At 42.0% G+C, this 21,184-nt stretch overlaps 1 protein-coding gene across 1 annotated transcript in view; it reads left to right on the top strand.

Moving 5' to 3' along the window:
- Window positions 1-446: 446 nt before the first annotated feature.
- Window positions 447-21,184, top strand: part of UBR1 (ubiquitin protein ligase E3 component n-recognin 1) — a 154,263-nt gene continuing 133,525 nt past the window's right edge. The window contains exon 1 of the mRNA XM_004609603.2: window positions 447-664. Coding sequence (XP_004609660.1) covers window positions 584-664 — 81 coding nt within the window. The 5' untranslated portion in view covers window positions 447-583. The remainder of the gene's footprint in view (window positions 665-21,184) is intronic.

Genomic DNA, 21,184 nt, shown 5'->3' with positions numbered 1-21,184 from the left:
CAACCCTGAACTCTCTTGTGCGCATGAGCACGGTCCCAGGGTCTACATTCCAAAAGGAGCAAGAGCTTTTGAGCAGTTTTTTTTTTTTTTTGGCTCCTGCTGATCCACTGCAGGTGGATCAGCAGGAGCCAAAAACACACACTCGGGGAGCCAAAAACACACCAGACTGACCCTCTGGTAAACAGCCAAAATAAGGTTCTCTCTTCGTCTCTGGCAGCTTTCTTTCCTTTACAGCTGTCACTGATTTTCAAAAATCGATTTATTTTATTGATTTTCTTTTTGTTTGGGTTACCTCGCAGGTGCAACAGTGCCCAGCACCGACCCCAGACATAAAACCATGCAGCCCCCAAAGCCCTAAGACCGAGAACGAAGGGGCGACACTCTCCCCCCCAACCCCCTCCAGCCTCAGGGCTCCGTGACCCTCACTTCCGGGAAGTGGACCGGAAGTCGCTCGGCGATTCTGCGTCAAACTCGACTTCAGGGGCCGTCGTAAAAGTGTCGCCTCCCGTCTCTTGGACCGGCCACAGGTTTCCGCCGGTCTCGGGCTGGGGGTCTGGAACTGCGCGCGTCAGTTTCCCTCAAGATGGCGGAGGAGGAGGCCGGGGCTGTGGAGAGGATGGAAGTCTGCACCGAGTTGCCCCAGACCCCTCAGCTGCTGGCATCGGTAAGTCCTTGTGGGCCAATTCCCTTTGTCCCCCCCCGCCCCGGGGCCCCCTGCCCGCGGTCGCTCTCTGTCGCGCTCAGGGGGATGTGGGGCTTTACCCCTTATGGCGGCTCTGGCGAGGGGGAGACGTAGGGATTGATCTGGCAGGAAAGCCCCGAATTAAAAAGTTAGTCACCCACAAGAGCACTGCCGGCCAAGTCGGAATAGAATGACTTTGTCATTGGTTGGTCGTGACGCGCCCAGCGTGTCTGTCCTGGAAGTGCTGCAAACTGGTGATGGCAGGAGATGGTTTGGGTGAGGGTTGCAGGAAGAGCCATTTTCCCCACACGCCGCGCGCTAACCCCTCTGCGGAGCGCCGGGCGGTGGGCTGCAGAGCCGCGCTCGCTGCCCTGTCAACGCGCGTCAGGGCGCGGGCGGTGGGGACGGCCGCTTTGAGATCCGCGGGCCTGATCCGCAGTGCCATCGTCACCTGGCCCCGCGCTTCCCAGGTGAAGACTTCTGGACGTTTCACCAGCCACAATTGCATTCAGTAACATCGCCATCTATACGTTGCCCTTGTATTTGGTAAAAAAAAAAAAAAAAGACGACAGGGCCAGTGAGCAAATTTGAGGCTCCCTGTAATTTAGCTCCAGGGCGAAAGCTGACTCAGAAGGCACAGAGGTAGGGGGCAATATTAGAACGTGTTGTGGAAAATACTGCCCCTCCTCCTTTCTAGCTCACAGACGAGCAGGGAATATTCAGATCCCTGATCACTGCTTGATTTGAGTTTTGTAAATTTGGGGGGATCGACCCAGCCTCTTACCCTTGTAAGATAAATATCCCCAGTCTACATGATTTGAGTTTTATCATTTTGTCGTCATTGCTGAATATAGGAAAACATGTAATTTCTTTAGGTTGTGGTTGTAATCAAAGCATTCTTGAAGTTCTAATTGGGATTTAGTTAACACCAAATAGGGGTTTGGTCACCAACTAGGACAGTTGGGATAGGGCTTGGGCCATTCCCTATCCCAAATAGCAGTCAAACTCACCTCACTGTTGGTGGTGAAAGAGGAAGCTTCGTTTGTGGTGATAGGAAGTAAGAAGATGTAAAGTTGAGAATCAATTGATACATTTGTTCCTAATAGTAGCTTTGTATATCTGAGAAAGATTGGATAAACTTGTGAGGAAGTTACTGTGATTTTGTTGCCAAAGTGAATAGTGTTTCTGTAAAGTGTTTTAGTTAATGTGTTAATTTCTTCCAAGCGATACAATAAAATCAACCTCTTCTTTCAAGATTCTGATTTGGATTTGGATATTATGGTAGAGAAACTGAGCTAAATTTTGAGAGATCTAGTATATGGCTTAAATGGTAGGGCACAGATGTAGCATATATAACCCCCTGAGTTCAATTCACAACATTACATGGCCCTCCAAGCACCTGCAGAGGTTATCCAAGCCCCTAAACTCACCACTAGGTCTGGCTCCTACTTGGAAAAAAAATAAAGTGCAACATTTTGGGCGTTGCAAAGTAGTAGGTGTATGCAAAGAGTAGTTTAATAGCCTCAGGAAACTCAGTCTAGTGAGACATATCAAACCAGGACCAAAATATTTTTTAATGCATGATGGGTTGATTTAATTGGATGAAGACCTGCCACTGTTAAGTCTGATCATCACTTTGGGTCTCAGTCTCTTGTTGGAAGACTCCAGGTGTCTTCCTACTTTCTTTTTCTTTTAAAAGTTAGCCCTTAACTTGCCCTCCAGCCTGTGTTCTCCCTTGACACATATCTTACCTGTTTGTCATTTTGTATCTTTGCATTCTGGAGAATCCTGAGTTCTCTCTTGAACATATACTCAGTCTCTTTCTCTCTCCTTTCTAAGCAAATTTCATTCAATAAAAACTGTCTTGCTTCATCAAAATAAATAAAATAAAGTTACCATCTCTAGAGCTGAAGAGATAACCTGAAGGAAGGGAAGGGTTGCAGCACATGTGTGAGGTCTTCATCGTAGCACCATGTTCCCTCACTAACCTCGGGTGTAGTGCAGAAGGGCCCCCAGAACTATTCAGAAGCACACCTGCCAGAGAAAAATAAAGCTACTGCTTCAAGTTTGTTCTGACAGTGGGTTTTGGGTTTACTTCTTGCCTATTAAACAGAACACAGGTTCTTTCCCATTTGGATGATTTGTATTTTCAGTTATTGGGAGGCAGGGAAAACAAAAATGCTAAATGTGGGATAGTTATAGGTGTTTAAGAAATTTTACCAGCTCCATTAGAGTTTTGTCCCTGGTTTGTGATATCCTTAAAACCAATTTCATTCTTAGACCCCCGGTCATATTTATGTCATTGCTACCATTAGGCATAAAGGCTTTTGTACCTTACACTACCAAGCATGCAAGTAAAATGAAATAAATAGGTATGAATTGTTAGACATTTATAAAAGCCATTTCTTAAGAATAATTCAGGACCTTGATTCTATAGGTCTTGGGGTGGGTCGGGCTTACTAATTTGCATTTTCACAGTCATTCCTTGCTGATTTTGAAGTTCTGGTCTTTGGGCCCTACTTTGAGTGAAACTTAGCTATGGGTTTGGAAGTTCTTAGCATAGAATTGATGTTTCAATTGTATGAATGGATAAAATCTTGAAGTAATTTTGTGTGCAAATGTGTGTGTACATATAAACATAATGCACATCAAGGAAGAAGGGAGAGAGAGAGAGGGGGGAGAACTGGAATGATAGAAAGTCCACCGGAGTAAATGTTGTCTGGCATAACATTAAACATTGTTTTTCCCTTGCCTGTACCCTGTGCCTAGATTATTTCCTTCAGTTCAGTTACCTTAAATCCCATCTTCAATTCCCTAACATATATATCTAGATGATCTCGCTTCCAGAATCACTAAATCCAGCTGCTCAGTTGACCTATCCACTGACTCTCTAATAAATATTTGAAAATGGGGAGTGATTAGGAAACTAGCATAGCAATTCAAGCCATGGTTGATAGTGACCTGTACTACAGAGATTCCACAGGAGATGAAGAGGAGGTGGATTTGAGAGAGATTTTTTTAAAGCAGGGTAGGAGAAAAATGATCTGTTTATATATTAGGCATGAGGTTAAGGGGGAAGATACAAATGACAACTGGATTTCCCAGAATCTGGTTTGAGTATTTGTGGCAGTTGTTGTGTCACAAACTGAGAGGAAGGGCCAGATTTGGCAAGGGGAAAGGAGGAGGCAGACAGGTCACATATTGTTTTGCCATTGTCACACACACACAATTATAATGTTTGCTAATAGTTGCACTCTTTTCAATGATGGTACTTTCACTTGTGCTGTCAGGGTCACACTCTTTAGTTGTGCTTGCACACTTTCTGGTTGTAGTGTTGTAGGGGGGTTGCTGTAGTATTTACATGTGCTTGCCAGGGGTCACACTTCCCTGCCATGCTGCTCATACACTCACACATTTTAGTTGTAGCGCTCTCTGGGGATTGCACCCATTTAATTGTGGTACTCACACACACCTGACTGGGGGAAATAACCTCAGGCACTGGGACTCACAGACAGCAAAGCTGCCAGAGAGTGATTGGTGCACCAGGGATTGAACACAGATATTAGGCTTATAATACAGGTGCCCTCAGCCACTGAGCTTAGTAAACTAAGGCCCCCAAATGCCCAAGCCTTCTAAATAATCCTTTTGATTTGGGAACCACTCAGCAGTGCCCATGCCTTCTCCCACTTTTTGCTCAGAGATTGCTCCTGGGGTAGTTCTCAGGGGACCATGCTGGGAATTAAACCCAGGCATACTGCATGCAAAGCATGAATTCAGCTCTTTGAGCTCTCTCTCTGGCACTTGGTACACTTTTTTTTTTCTTTTTTTGATTTTTGGGCGACACCTGGTGATGTTCAGGGGTTATTCCTGGTTCAGCACTCAGGAGTTACTCCTGGTGCTCATTACTCCTGGTACCAGGAATTAGTCCTGGTACATAGGATGCCAGTGATAAAAGTCGAGTTGGTCGTGCACAAAGAAATATCCTATCCACTGTACTATCAATCCAGCCCATCACTACTCTTTTTAAGATTCAATCAGACTACATCAGTCTCCTACCAGTGTCCTCCAGCGGCTTCCTGTTGTTTTTGGAATAAAATCTAAATTCATTACAAGTCATTCAGATCCTGTCTGATCAGGCCCCTCCATCTCTCATTTCCTGTAAACTGTCTCCTTATGCACTTGGCCATCCTGACTTGGTTGTTCTTTAAAACAAGCCTAAATTATATCTTGCTGCAGAGCCTGTATCCTTGCTTGCTCTTCTTTTTTTCCTAAAGTGTTATTTCTTTGCTTTTCTTGCTATTTATTCTCTCTGAAAGGTAGGTTCCTCATCATTCTGTGTCAGTACGACAAATGTATTTTCCCCAATGCTCTCATTACTGTCTTTTCTGGATTGTGATTACTTATTTACATATCTGATCTGAATTTACCAACAAAATGTAAATTCCACAAAGAATCATGGCAGATGACCAGGGACATGGTTAAGGGCCTGGAGTGCATGCTTTGAGCCCTGGGTTTGATCCTTGGCACTGCATGACCCCCTGAACACCATTGGGTGACACCTTTGAACACCACTGGGTGTACCCCCCTCCAAAAAAAAAAAAAGTCCCATGTGAGTTCAGGTACCCGCCTTCCATCCCTGCAGTTGCACCTGGAGCCATCCTCTGAATTGTTTCTGTAGATTCTTCAAGGTCTGCCTTTCTGTTGTCTGGACCTAGGTTTGCTACCTGCCTCCTAGCACTTTGGTTGTACAGAAAAGGGAGAGCAATCTGTCCAGACTCCCTCTAATAAGACTGGAGAAGGAGGAGACATTCCAACATGGAAAAGCTCAAATTCTGCACTGAAAATAGAGGAAAGCCTGAGAACTAGGGAAAGATGGAAAACGAATAGCCACAGGATGTGAGAAAGTCAGAAGTAGTTTGTAGTACGGAAGAAAAGGAAAGTTTAGAAAGTGAAAGTGACAAAAGACAAGCAAATGCTAAAGGATAAGAAAAGCTAGAGAGTGAAGAATGATCAGGAGAGACTTGAGTAAGGTAACACTACAAGGAGGAGAGCCAGGGAAGCAAGAGTGAGGAAGACCAAAATAGGGAGGGAAAATAAAGAAGCTAGCAAACCAGGGCTCCAGGAAAGCCTCACCTGAGGATTGTGCGTATCCAGAAAAAAACAAAAGGAAAGCCAACAAAAAGGGGCTGATTCAGAGCCTCAATGAACATAAGGAGGCCATACATGGTAGAAATTTGAGCAATACAGAGAAAAGAGAATTCGATGCGATATCTAGGGTAGCAGATGAGGTTAGATACTGGATGGATTTATGTGGATGCAAAAAAGTTACAGGACCCGTTCTACCCAAGGGGCTTAAGGGGACTGAAAGGTGGCTGTAGAGCACCACACAGGGACTTTGAGAACATTTGTTTTATGTGGTGTCCCTGGCAGGCATTTGCCAGGTCCTTAGCCTTAATCTTATGCTGACGCCTTAGCTGCCATTCTCGTCTCCCAACTTTAGCCACCTGTGTTTATATAGCACATTTTCATCCTTTGCGTGAAATATATTTATGGTACACTGTAAAATTTAAAAGGAAACCATATGGAGAAAGAAGAAGAAGCATCATGTCTAACTTGTTCACTGATGTCCCGTATGCTTAATGTACAGTATTTCCCAAAGTAGGTGGTACCACCCTTGGGAAACACTGAAGGCTCAGAGGAGTGGTTCTAGCCTCAGGGCAACTGGGGGATGGGGATGTGTGTTTTCTGTTTTTCATAAATAGTTTTTGGGAGGATACTAAGAGCTTTTTTTTTTTCTTCTGAAAATAGATGATAGGCCAAATTTGGGAACCTCTGTACTTTTGTGTGTGTATATAGTGTGTGTGTGTGTGGGGGGGTGCACACCCAGAGAGTGTTCAGGAGGCCCAGGGGTCTCCTACCAGTGATTTTCAGCCAACCTGGTGGTGGTTTAATGTGAGGGCCCAAAGTTTTCTGGACCCCTGCTATACTGGAGGTTATCCCACCCAGGAAGACCTCTCTTCAGCCCCCAACACTTAGATACTCTTGATAAGTAACTGATGATCAATATGAGTCACTTATTTTTAGCTAAGTTGATAGTATTGGGGGAAACTGTGGAAGAAATGAAGAGGGAATGAGCAGGCATGTTAGAGTAGTTGCTGCTGGCCTTAGATTCAAGGATGAACAAAAAAGTAAGGAAAATCAAAGGCAATTCTGAGGCAATTCATGGGATTGGAGTTATTAGAGATTATGATGTAGACATATGCGAGGGATTGAACGTTGCAGTCAGAAAGGGGATTTTTGTTTGTTTGTTTTTAGAAAGGGCAATTTTTAAGTTTGAGAGTATGAAGGCACATCAGGATTTTGTGGTGATGCTCTCACATTAGATGTGCCTCTGCGTTTTTGTTCCTACAGACCCTTTCCAGATTTATGTTGTAAGTAGCATGTCTCAGGCTGTACCCATGATTGCCTTTTGCCATCCATCTTTACCTGTAGGCAAACTGAAGAACCTGAACTGTTTCTCATTCATAGCTGTATTGTTAGTATCTCACACGCTATCAAAAGCTTAATTGAATGCTTCAATGAGTGAATGGATTGAGACTAGCTGACATGGAGCATGGAGTGGGTGTACAGGTAATAGAAGTAGAGGATGATATGATAAGAAATACTGAGGCTAAAATGCTTTAAATTAGGGAGAAGTTTAAAAAATATAGTCAGATGTATCTACCCTGAGTATTTCATTGATGACTTTTTAATTTTTATTTTGTGTGCAGTGTGGGGCATTCCTGGTGGTGTTCAGGGGCTACTCCTGGTTATATGCTTGGAGGACACTCCTGTTGGTGTTCAGGGACCATGTGGTGCCAGGATTGAGCCAGGACTTCCAAGCATGTACACCAGCCCATTTTGAGCTAGCGATCTTTCTGGCCCTAGTTAATGAGTTCTGAAAAATGCATGTACCTATATAGCTATAGCCAAATCAGGATATAGAACATTTCTTAACGTTATCTTGTGCCCACATGTTGTGATTTTAGCATTTTGTTATGTTTGTGTGTGATCATTATGAAAATCAAGGAAAAATTATAATTCTATCTGTGTGCAAGGATTATTTAAGAATAACAGTAACTTGGGGCTGGAGCAATAGCACAGCAGGTAGGGCATTTGCCTTGCACACGGCCGACCCGGATTTGATTCCCAGCATCCCATATGGTCCCCCGAGCACTGCCAGGAGCAATTCCTGAGTGCATGAGCCAAAAGTAACCCCTGTGCATTGCTGGGTGTGACCCAAAAAGCCAAAAGAAAAAAAAAAGAATAACAGTAACTTTATAGTTGATTTTAAAATATTGAGATATTGAGGGGGCTGGAGTGATAGCACACCGAGTAGGGCATTTACTTTGCATGAGGCCGACCCAGGTTTGATCCCTCTTGGAGAGCCTGGCAAGCTACTGGAATATCTCACCCACATGGCAGAGCCTGGCAAGCTACTCATGGTGTATTCGATATGCCAAAAACAGTAACAAGTCTTACAATGGAGACATTACTGGTGCCCGCTCGAGCAAATCGATGAGCAATGAGATGACAGTGATACAGTGAGATATTGAGGAAGGTAGGAATGAGAAGTTGGGTGCTATTTTCATTGGAGATGATTTTCTTTAGAAGTTTATATATCATTTTAGGCCATAGCACAGATTTCTATAATAACACATTTTGAGTGAGAAAATTAGGATGTAAAGCAAAGGTTTCTTGAGTCCTAACCGAAGTGCTTTGTCACCAGATTGTAACAGGGCCTAGTGCCTGTTCATGTTCATCTCTTCATTTCTATTGTGGACAGGTATGGAAAATTATGATTTTCAGAACGAAGTTCTTCAATGTAACATATAGAGAGTTCTGAAACTCCAGGTCGGAATGACAGATTCGATTCCCACCATCTATAGGAAGCTAGGAAACATAGTAAAGTGGTATAGATGAGCTGGTATCAGAGACTGCTTAGGTTTAGTGACAAGCATTATTCTGCACAGGAATAAGATAGTACAGATAGTATAAATAGGACAGATATTATTCTGTGCTGTTCAGTACTCCACTAGAGTCTGTTTAGATCAGTATATGTATTTCAGTGATACAGGATGAAGTAGTGTTATAGCCTACTCAACCCTTTTCATGTGTGCCTGTTCTGAGGGTTATCACATATTTCTCTTGCCATCATTTTGCTCCTTTCTCTAAAGGTATTAATCATACACTGTACTCTTGAAACAGTTTTCTTGAAGCTTTTAACCCATTGCCTCAGATGTTCTTTAATCTCAGGTAATTTACTATGAATTCATATAAGTTCTTTTAAAGTATTGAGTTGATATCTTCAATAAAACTAATATTTGATGAGTTTGGTATTTAAAAAAATTTAGTACAGTTTACAGATTTCCAATTTATTTGTTTTTTTGGGAATTATACCCAGCAATGCTCAGGGGCTACTACTCCCAGCTTAGTACTCAGGGGTCTCTTTTTTCCTTTTTGGGTCACACCCAGCGATGCACAGGGGTTACTCCTGGTTCTGCACTCAGGAATTACCCCTGACAGTGCTCGGGGGACAATATGGGATGCTGGGAATCAAACCCATGTTGGCCTCATGCAAGGCAAACGCCCTACCCGCTTTGCTATCCTCCAGCCCCAGGGGGTCTCTTCTAATGGGGCTCAGTGAACCATGTGATGATGGAGATTGAACCTGGGATTCCTTGCATGCAAGTATGTGTTCTAACCTAGTGCGATATTTCTTTGGGGCTAGTGTAGTTTTTAAAATGTTATATTCCTGTAATAAGTTAGATACTTACAGAAATATGCTGTTTGTAATCACTGTTAGCAAAATGCTCAGAAGAGTTACTGTGCTTCCTTAAGTCTCTACCTGCTGTCTACATAGCCTTGTCTGTAATGGAGTTAGTGAGCTGTTAGTGACTGTTAGTCACTTGAATATAATTCTTCTAGTAATTTTCTTAATGCCACTCTTTTTTTTTTGCTTTTTTGGTCACACCTGGCATTGCACAGGGGTGACTCCTGGCTCATACACTCCGGAATTACTCCTGGTGGTGCTCAGGGGACCATATGGGATGCTGGGAATTGAACCCAGGTCGGCCCCTACCCGCTGTGCTATCGCTCCAGCCCCCTTAATGCCATTCTTAAAAACAAAATCTATTTGACTTGTTTGGAGAAGTGGGACCATAACCACTTAATGTATCTTTACAGACTGACTTCCTTTTATTATCATTTGGGGGGATGTTTTGGGGCCACATCTGATGATGCTCAGGCCACCTCAGGGATCATTCCTGGCAGGTCTCTGGGACCATATGGGATGTTAGGGTTGGAGTTGGGGTTGGCAATTTGCAAGATAAGAGCCTTACCTACTGTCCTGTATCTCCAGCTCCTGTGGATTGACATTTAAAATGTCTTTGAACTTTTTACATTAATAGGTAAGTTAGAAATGATAGCTTGACCATAGGAGGAAAAATATTAATTTATTAATATACATATACTTCAATATATACATATCCAGTTTTATAATCCAAGAATGGATTTTAGTTGGTTAGCTAATGTATATTCAGTGCAGTAGAAAGTTATATTTTGGGAAAGCAGACCAGTTTCACTCATCCAGTGATTTCAAGAGGAGTTTTTGAAATTGGGCCATGTAGCTTCCTGGTCCTGAGGGTGGAGGTGGGGAGAGAAAGGCAAGAACTAAGTTCCGAGTCAAAAGGAAGAGAATGGCATAGGAGGAACTGAAATGGGATACATTAAAAACCTGAATTCTGAGACCAGGAAGATGCTTCAGAGGGCTGGAACACGTGCTTTGCAACCTAAGATAACAAAAAAACAAAGCCAGAAACTGAAATTTTACTTAATGCTTAAATCACTAGGAAAGAATGGAGCTTTATTTATGTGGTTTTATATTTGACCCTCAAATAAAAAAACCCAAATATTTGTATTTGATTTTATCAATACCATTAAGAGGTAGATTTGTATTCATAATGGCACAAAGTTTTCAAGAATAACAAATGCATTTTAAGGAAACAAAAATTTCTCTTAGGCTGAATATTGCATCAGAACTACTAAGGTAGAACTTAGTGTAAGTTTATAAAGGCTTACTGTAAGTTTGTAAAAGTTTGTGTGTAGATTAACATTTTTCTTTCTTTTTGTGTGCATGTGGGGGTACTAAATTACTTTATTTGAAGTACTGGGAGCTGGAGCGATAGCACAGCGGTAGGGCGATTGCTTTTCACGCGGTCGACCCGTGTTCGATTCCTCCGCACCTCTCAGAGAGCCTGGTAAGCTACTGAGAGTATCTCGCCTGCAGGCAGAGCCTGGCAAGCTACCCGTGGCGTATTGGATATGCCAAAAACAGTAACAATAAGTCTCACAATGAGAGATGTTACTGGTGCCCGCTCTAACAAATCGATGAGCAGTGGGATGACAGTGACAGTGAAGTACTGGAACAAATGAATGACTCATGTTAATGCCAGTGTGCATTTCACTGTCTTGGGGACCCAGAGATCACCTGTTGCTATGAGAAGCTTAGTGGTCCTTGTCATTATGTCCGATTGTGTGCTTATCAAAGAGACACTCTGTCATGCCAGGGGTCCCCATCTTGTGCAACTTGATTATGTGGTCACCCAGTTCTTTAATGAATTTCACCTGCTCATCTAGGTAGGCAGTGAGTCTCCCAAGAAATCACACCAGTGAGGGTTTGTGGCAATGCACAGAGATTACTCCTGGCTCTGCACTCAGGAATCACCCCTGGAAGTGCTTGGGGGGGCCATATGGGATGCTGGGAATCGAACCCGGGTTGGCTGCGTGCAAGGCAAATGCCCTACCTGCTGTGCTATCACTCCAGCCCCAGGAATGTAATTTTTTAAAGAAGTTTTGTGCTTCTAGTAAAAAAGGCAGAATATTGTTGTCTACTGTGTATGGATGCATATTGTCTGTAAAAAGAGTAATTAACTTGGGGAGCATGCCATTCAGAATTGCCAAATTTGATTTGTAGGGTTGAACAGATTTCTTTAGTTTTTATATTCCAGTTTATCCCTGGAATAAAATATTAATGAAAAACATGATGATGATTTTTTTTTTAATTTGAAAGACTATTGCATCCAAGACGATTGGATTATGTCAGGCAACATAGGAGAGCTGTAGGAATGTAGATTTTGGTTTAATTATGAACAATATTCAGACAGACCTAGAGAATTAACTATTCATGTTGTAGGTAAGGTTTTACTTTGGGTTAAATAGTTGAACTAAGGATTCCTAGTTTTCTTGTTTTAAACCTTACGAATTTATAAAAGAAAACTTTATTTAGCAAGATTTCCTAGTACTTAGAATTGCTGCAGCTACTTACCCAGTATGTGCTATGTGCAGTTTGAGAAACTACAGATTTTACCACTTTAAAAACTGAAGAACTAGGGCTTCTGAGAACTCTATAGATGTTCCAAAGTGTATGGAAGGGATAAGTTAAGGGGTTGTTCAAAAGTTAAGAAGTTAAACAAAAGGGGTTTACTTTAAGTTAGTCCTTTTTTCAAAATGTTGTTCCCAAACAGGCATCCAAATTCCAGGGTCAGAGTTCAGACTGTATCTAAAGTCTCCATGGGGATGAGGAAAATGTTTGGAATGTTTGGGAATTTAAATGTTGTGAGAATTTGTTTTAAATAACTGTCAATTACCAAAGTCTTTCCTTAACCCCAAAGATTGGGGTAAAAAGAGTTTCCTTCCTTGGACATTGAACTTAAATGTTTTTATTTTCTTTCTTATCTCAAACAGGAGACAATGCTAAAGTAAACCAACCTAATAAAAATCAAATATACTCTAGTCACCTATAATTCCTGAATGACCCAATAAGATTTGTCCCACATAATTTTACTTTTCTGGAAAAGAAAAGGACTCAACCAAAGAATTTTTATAGTTTTGAAAGTCTTTCTTTCTTTCTTTCTTTCTTTCTTTCTTTCTTTCTTTCTTTCTTTCTTTCTTTCTTTCTTTCTTTCTTTCTTTCTTCCTTCCTTCCTTCCTTCCTTCCTTCCTTTCTTTCTTTCTTTCTTTCTTTCTTTTCTTTTTCTTTCTTGTTTTGGGGCCATATCTGGCAATGCTTGGGAGTTACTCCTGGCTCTGTGCTCAGGGACCAGGGACCACTCCACGGATCACTCCTGGAGGTGCTTAGAGGACCATATGGGATGCCCAGGATCAAATCCAGGCTAGACTATGTGCAAGGCAAGTGATGTACTATCTCTAGAACCAAGTTTTGGCAGTGTTTCAGAAAAATGTCTTTTTTAGAGAGAGACAGACATAGGAAGATTGCACTCATCTGTGGAATAACAGAGTGGGAGACTAACACCCAGGAGTTGTAGAGAGAAGGACCAGGAGGTCTGCCCCACAGCTTGGAAACTGGCCTCACATGCTGGGGGAAAAGGTAGCTCAGATAGAGAAGGGAACACCAAGTAGAGGATGTTGGGAGGACCCATTCGGGTTGGAAGATGCAAACTAAAAAGTAGACTATAGACTGAACATGAAGGCCACTCAGTACCTTTGTTGCAAACTGTCACTGTCATCCCGTTGCTCATCGATTTGTTTGAGCGGGCACCAGTAACATCTCTCATTGAGAGACTTATTGTTACTGTTTTTGGCATACAACAAGATCCAAAAGGAGAGAGATGTCCTGCTGCAGAGGCAGGGTGGGGTGGTGGAGGATGGGGTGGAGGTGGTGAGAGGTATACTGGGATTATTGGTGGAGGTGAATGGGCACTGGTGGAGGGAGGGATGATTAAAGTATATGAATTTTGAAAGTAATGTGAGGAAGTTATGTGGGTGGATGGACAAGAGCTAATGGTATAAAATTAATGAAGAGAACATTTCAGGCATCAGCGTTCAGTTCAAGTCAGTCAATAAAGATATTAGTTTTTTATATTCAGACATGTAGCATGCTTTAAACAATTTTAGGGTATTTAGTTAGTATTCAGGAATATTAGACAGTTGTTAATTAACAAGTCACATTTAGACAAAAAGAAAAAAAAGAGACTTCCCATCTTCTCTCCCTCTCTCCCAAAGTCAAGTACTATACTGTAGGGTTACATCCCTGGCCCATGTAGGGGAAAAAACTGTGTTTTCATATTTACTTAGGTGGAATGAGCACTTGAACTCTGGGATCCTGGACTGGACGCTGATACGAGTTGATTTTTGTTCTTGGATGAGATGGTTTATTTCTTCTCTGTGACTTAGTTTTCTTATCTGTAAAATGGGAAAATTGACCTAGAAAAGACCCTGTAGGGTTTTGATTGCTCAAGTTTCTTATGTTCTTGAAAATATTCATGAAAGCTTGAAAAGAATTTCTCATACTTTTCATTTAGGTAAAGGCTTTTTTTTTTTTGTTTGATGTATAGCACTGAACTTACAGACTCCCTCTCACCCTCATTTAGTACTATTTGAAGAAAATAACCATAGATATTTCATAGGACATTCATAGCACATATTTGATATTATAGTTGTCACAGTTGTGCAGAAAGATTGCTCTGAGTACCCTAGAAAAGTTGGAGTTAGAATACTGGGAGGTATCTTTTTGTTCTTTCCTAAAATATTTTGTTTAAATATTTAAAATTTTACAATTAAAATAATCAATATATGGAATTAATGTGAATATATTATTCATATTAGGTAAGTAAACGTATAAATTATTTTCATATGCTAAGATCCCATGATCCCATTTTTTACTACTTATTAACATTTTGTTTATCTCTCGATTTTCTTCTTCTAAAATATGTGCAGTGTTTCAAAAAAATGAGACTATACATACTACTTTGTAAGCTACTGAGCTGTAAATCGTCTTTCCACATTAGTCAATAATTATTCGCTATCAGTTTTTTCTTCTCTCTTTTTTTTTTTTCCTTTTTGGGTCACACCCAGTGATGCTAAGGGATTATTCCTGGCTCTGAGCTCAGGAATTACTCCTGGTGGTGCTTGGGGGACCCTATGGGATGCCGGGGACTGAACCCGGGTTGGCTGTGTGCAAGGCAAACGCCCTCCCTACTATACTATCTCTCTGATCCTTCCTCTAACTTTTTATTTTGCACTCAGAGAAAATTTGCTGAAACAGTACAAATTGTTTTCTTATATCACTCATGCCTCATTCCACTAGTGTCAGTTTTTTATATAACCATGACATAATTGTCAGGGACAGGAAATTGAGATTGGTACTAATTAAACTACAACTTTTATTTTAATTTGATCAGGTTTTCCATTTAGGTGCTTTTTCTGTTCCCAGATCCTAAGTTGGGTCTCATGTTACATTTTCCTTGGTCTCCTCCAGTCTATAATAGTGTCTGAATTTCTCCAAAATCTCTTCCAGTTTGTGATTGTGTTTTCATGTCTTTCCTTGTTTCCATGATCTTGATACTTTTGCTTTTTTTTTGGGGGGGTGGTCACACCTGGCGATGCACAGGGATTACTCCTGGCTCTGCACTCAGGAATTACCCCTGGCAGTGCTCAGGGGACCATATGGGATGCTGGGAATCGAACCCAGGTGTGCCACGTGCAAGGCAAACGCCCTACCCACTGTGTTGTTGCTCCAGTCCAATCTTGATACTTTTGAAGAATTTAAAAGCTAGTTTATAAAATGTTCTTCAATATGAGTTTGTCATGTTTGCAATAGGCTATACAGTGTGGGCAAGAATAACACGAAACATGGGACATATCCTTTTTAATATATCATATTAAAGGGATTTTTGATACCAATTTTTTATTGCTGGTGATATAGGCTTAGTCATTTGTTTAAATAGCTATATGCAGTTTTTCTAATTTAAATTCACTTTTCCCCTTTGTAGTTAATAAGCATCTTAAGGGTGATATACATTGAGACAATATATATAAACAGAACAACTATTTTCTTTTTAAAAAAAAACACAAGGTTTAGGGGCTAGGACGATAGCACAGTGGGTAGGGCATTTGCCTTGCACATGGCCGACCCGGGTTCAATTCCCAGCATCCCATATGTTCCTTCGAGCACCGCCAGGAGTAATTCCTGAGGGCATGAGTCAGAAGTCACCCCTGTGCATAGCCAGGTGTGATGCAAAACAACAACAACAACAACAAACAGAAAACAAGGTTTATTTCATTTATGGGTTTTCTTTTTTTTTTCCTTTCCTTTTTTTTTTTTTGGTGTATGTGTTTTGGATCACACCTAGCAATGCTCAGATGTTTGGATGTTAGTCCTGGCTCTGCACTCAAGAATCACTCTTTTAGAAAGTAAAGTGAAATTTATCAGCTACACAGGCGGGGTGGGGGGCCCGGAGGGTGGGGGTTTAGGGGGAGGTTTACTGTGGTTCTTGGTGGTGGAATATGTGTACTGGTGAAGGGATGGGTGTTTGAGCATTGTGTAACTGAGACCTAAGCCTGAAAGCTTTGTAACTTTCCACATGGTGATTCAATAAAAAAAAATAAATTAAAGAAAAAAAGGAAGGAAAAAGAAAAAGAATCACTCTTTAAGAGAGAGAGCAAAATGGAATGCCCTGCCACGGAGGCAGGGTGGGGTGGGGGTGGATGGGGTGGGGGTGGTGGGAGGGATACTGGGATCATTGGTGGTGGAGAATAGGCACTGGTGAAGGGATGGGTACTCGATCATTGTATGACTGAAATGCAAGCACGAAAGTTTGTAAGCCTTTAACTGTACCTGATGATGATTCACTAATAAGAAAAAAAAATTATTCCTTAGTGTTGCTCCAGGGACTGAATGGGATGCAGAAATCAAACCTGGGTCTGGCCACAGCACAGAAATAACTATTTTCATGTATTGATTTTGTATCTTTAATTTTCCCTGAATTTATTTGTTCTAACCATCATTTGTTGTAGTTTTTACGGTTTTCTACATGTAATACCATGTTCTCTGTGAAGTGACAGTTTTTCTTAGAATCTTAGTGTATGCCTTTTAATTGTTGCCATTTTTAGTCTGGCAACTAATATACTATCCTCCATCTCTATAACAGTTTTGCTTTTCTAGAATATCATATAAACAGAATCTCATAGCACAGATTATTTTAAAATTAAAAATAACTTAAAATATTACTTACATGTATATAGATGTAATGCTAGCTTTAAATGATTAATGCTTACAATTTTTGTGTAATTTTATTTATTTATTTATTTTGGGTCACACCCAGTGATGCACAGGGGTTACTCCTGGCTCTGCACTCAGGAATTTCCCCTGGCAGTGCTCAGGGGACCATATGGGATGCTGGGAATTGAACCCGGGTTGGCCGAGTGCAAGGCAAACGCCCTAACTGCTGTGCTATTGCTCCAGCCCCAATTTTTGTGTAATTTTAAAACAATCATAAAATAGTAAGACTAGGAAGACAGCTCATTTCAAATGAATAGTATTAATTTGAAGGGTGTTAACTCAAAGTAAATTGCTAATGTTGGGTTGATAGTAGAAAACTATGTTCTCAATCCTCTTTTGTTTTCCTTGCTTCTGTGCATTTAAACTTGATATTATGTAGTAGTATTGTAAATGTGGGGCTGATTAGATGGTTTGGGTTATTAAGATTTCACATGTAAGCAGATTTTGCCAGTGAATAATAATAATAAGCAATAATAATAAGGGCATTTTTTTATTTTTTATTTTTTATTTATTTATTTATTTATTTTGCTTTTTGGGTCACACCCAGCAATGCACAGGGGTTACTCCTGGTTCTACACTCAGGAATTACCCCTGGCGGTGCTCAGGGGACCATATGGGATGCTGGGATTCGAACCTGGGTCAGCCTGGGTCAGCCTGGGTCGGCCGCGTGCAAGGCAAGCGCCCTACCCGCTGTGCTATTGCTCCAGCCCCCAATAAGGGCATTTTTTAAAAAACGTTGGAGTACTTCTATTTATTCAGCTGTTGATTAAGTTAATTGATGGGCATGAACTCTACATTACTTTTTTTTAAAAATTGTATCATCGTGAGATACAGTTACAAAACTTACAATGTTCGAGATTCAGTCATACAATGATTGAACACCCATCCCTCCACCAGTGCACACCTTCCACCACCAGTGTCCCCAGTATATCCCCCCTCCCCACCCATGCAGGAAGTTTCACCAATATTCTTTATCTACTTTTGGGCATTATGTTTTGCTCAAATTTTCCCACCACCATTGAAGCCTGCCTGCCAGGGGGAGATGCTAGATCATTTATTGTCCATTGCTCATTTTGAATATCTTGGGTGCCGCAGCAACATGCTTCTGGAATTGTAGATTGTAAATGGTTGGGTTCCAAAGACATTTCTGTAGGGCACTAATCCATTTTGGGATTCAATTGGGCATCTCTGGACCAGGGCTGTTGGTGCATTAAGATGGTGCGCAGAGGCACGTTGTGGGGGTGACAGCCAGGCCGATGAGCCGGTGGGGAGCCTCAGAAGGACAGCACAGCACCTCTGCTGCCATGCAACGTGGAGATTTAATCCTGGAACCTGCATACCTGGGCCTTGCTTGTGGAAGCTCTTGGTCTTCAGGATTCCATCTGGAGTAGGTGGGGAGATTGTACCTGCTCCATCTGGGGTGCCCCGATGAAATTGGCTTGGTATGGGGCCTGGAGAGATCTCTGACTCTGTGGTGTCTTCCGGGACTTGTACTGTGTCTCTGGTTTTTTTATCTCTTTTGAGATTTATTTATGGGTCTCCGAAGCAAGGCCAGTAATAGAGTTTACAGAGTGGTGCTGGAGTTGGTTCATGGGGATGACTGCCAGTGCTCCCACGTGTATTGGGAAGTTGGGGGAGGTAGCCCACCCAACTCTGTGAAAGCGTGGAGATTTCAGTCACAAAACCCGCATACCCAAATTTTCAGCAGATTATATCTTGTGAGGTCTGTCCTGAGATGGAGGAATCAGGCTGGGGGTATGGTGGCAATTTTGGATTGTGGATGTAAGCGGCTACTGGGAACTCTGCTTGGGCAGGCACAGGCCAACCTGCCCCCCTCTGGTTTACCCCTGTCTGTTCAGCCATGCGCGGGTCTGAGATTAACTGTGGCTTTTGGTCTCTTTCGAGATTTATCTATAGGTCTCTGAAATAAGGCTAATAAATGAGCTTGTATAGCTGAGCTGGAGGTGGTTTGTGGGCATGGCTCCCACATATCAAGCTTTGGCCATTTAATTTCTTGGTAAACTTGGTCTCAAGTTGTTGGGGTTCGGCCAAAGGCACAGCGGCAATTTTGGGTGTCAGGAAGGCACCATCAGGCTGCTGATATACTCACCCTGCAGGTGCAGATTGACCTGTTGGCGGCATCATACCCCCAACAAGGGCATTAATTGATCCTTAGAAAGCTATCTTGTTTGACTGAGGATAACAGTGGAATGGTGGTATTATTGAAATATTTAGGAAATGTCCATTAAGTTCACTTATGAGAATTAGCTATTTGGCATAGTCAGTCTTTGCTTAATTTAGACACTTCTATTCACCCAATACCCATCTGGTGATAAGGGGTTAATATCAAAGATATATAAGGTACCGGTTAGAACTTTTTTTTTAAATTTAATTTTATTATATTGAATCACCGTGAAAAAAAATACAAAGCTTTCAGGTATAAGTCTCAGTCATACAATGATTGAAACCCCATCCCTTCACCAGTGCACATGTTCCACCACCGAGAACCCCAATATACCCCCCTCCCGCCCAGCCCCCACCTAAGTGCTAATGATCTTCATTTTATTCTCTATACTTTGAATACATTCAATATTTCAATAGAGAACTCACTATTATTGTTTGGAATTTTCCCCCAATAATCAGGCCTGCCGAAAAGGCATCATTTAATAATTTCTTTTCATTGCTGAGAATGAAGACTGTGAGCTCGTGCGGTTTTGGATTTCTGATGTTTTAGTTCAGTTCACAGTCTAGATGCATTTCTGTAAGAAGCCGTTCTGGGTGCCAAAATGGGTTAGGAGACCTCTTGGATCATAGTCTTTAGGAGCAGAGGGTCTGTTTTGCAAGCAGCAGCTCCGGATCTTATCTGGGCCGAGGGAGTACCGGTATCGCCCCCTTCCCATGATCGCCTATGAGCCACAACATTGCAAAATTCCTACCTCTGGGTGGAAATCTTAGGGGGTGGCTCTCGCCACGTGGATGATGCCGCCGCCACCATTTTCCGCGCAGAAAAACAGGGTGGAGAGGGAAAATCCCTTCCCAGGCGGCACATAGTCGTAGTACAGCTCACAGTTTAGATGCATTTCTGTAAGAAGCTGCTCTGGGTGCCAAAAGTAAAAGAACTTTACGAAAAAAATGATAATCCAACCCCATCAAAAAAATGGGGAGAGGGGCTGGAGCAATAGCACAGTGGGTGGGGCATTTGCCTTGCACGCGGCTGACCCGAGTTCAATTCCCAGCATCCCATATGGTCCCCTGAGCACCGCCAGGGGTAATTCCTGAGTGCAGAGCCAGGAGTAATATCCCTGTGCATCGCCGGGTGTGACCCAAAAAGCAAAAAAAAAAAAAAAAAAAAAGGGAAACTTCCTCAAAAAAAAAATCAAATGCCAAAAGGGTCATAAAAAATGCTCTACATCACTAATCATCAGGGAGATGCAAATCAAAACAACAATGAGATACCATCTCACACCACAGAGACTGGCACACATCCAAATGAACAAGAACAAGTGCTGGTGTGGATGGGAGGAGAAAGGGACTCTCATTCATTGCTAGTGGGAATGTTGACTGGTCCAGCCTTTTTGGAAAACAATATAGACATTCCTCAAAAAACTAGAAGCTGACCTAGCATTACCACTTTTGGTAATATACCCTGGGGCTTCCAGAAACACACAGCAGGAACACTGTCTGCTATGTTCATTGCAGCACTATTCACAACAGCCAGAATCTGGAAACAACCTGAGTGCCCGAAAACAGACAACTGGATAAAGACATTATGATACATCTAAACAGTGAAATATTACACAGCCACGTGGGAAAAATGAAGTCATGAAATTTGCTTGTAAATGGTTGAACAAGGAGAGTATCCTGCTGAATGAAATAAGTCAGAAGGAGAGGGACAGATATAAAATGACTGCATTCATTTATGGGATATAAAAAATACAGTATGAGACTAATATCCAAGGCCAGGGAAAACGGGGGCCAGGAGGAGTGGTCAGTGGTTGGAAGTTACCACAAGTGTGTGTAACACACACACACACACACACACACACACACACACACACGGAGGGTAGTTAAGATAGGGAAGGTCCACTATGACAATAATAGTTGGAAATGATCACCCTGGACAAAAGCTGAGTGTTGAAAGTAGGTGAAGGGATATAGATGATAATCTTTCAATATTGCAAACCATAATGCCCAAAATGTGGTGATGGGGAGAGAGACAGAGACACAGAGAGAGAGAGACATGGAGAGGAGAGGAGAGGAGAGGAGGGGAGGGGAGGGGAGGGGAGGGGAGGGGAGGGGAGGGGAGGGGAGGAGAGGAGAGGAGAGCTTGCTATAGGAGCAGGCTGGGTAGGGAAAGTTGGGGGGTGATGGGTAAGAAACTG

Source organism: Sorex araneus, chromosome 3, assembly GCF_027595985.1.
Source record: "Sorex araneus isolate mSorAra2 chromosome 3, mSorAra2.pri, whole genome shotgun sequence".
NCBI lineage: Eukaryota > Metazoa > Chordata > Mammalia > Eulipotyphla > Soricidae > Sorex > Sorex araneus.
Note: the sequence above shows the minus strand (reverse complement) of the source record. Positions and strands in the feature narration are given on the sequence as shown.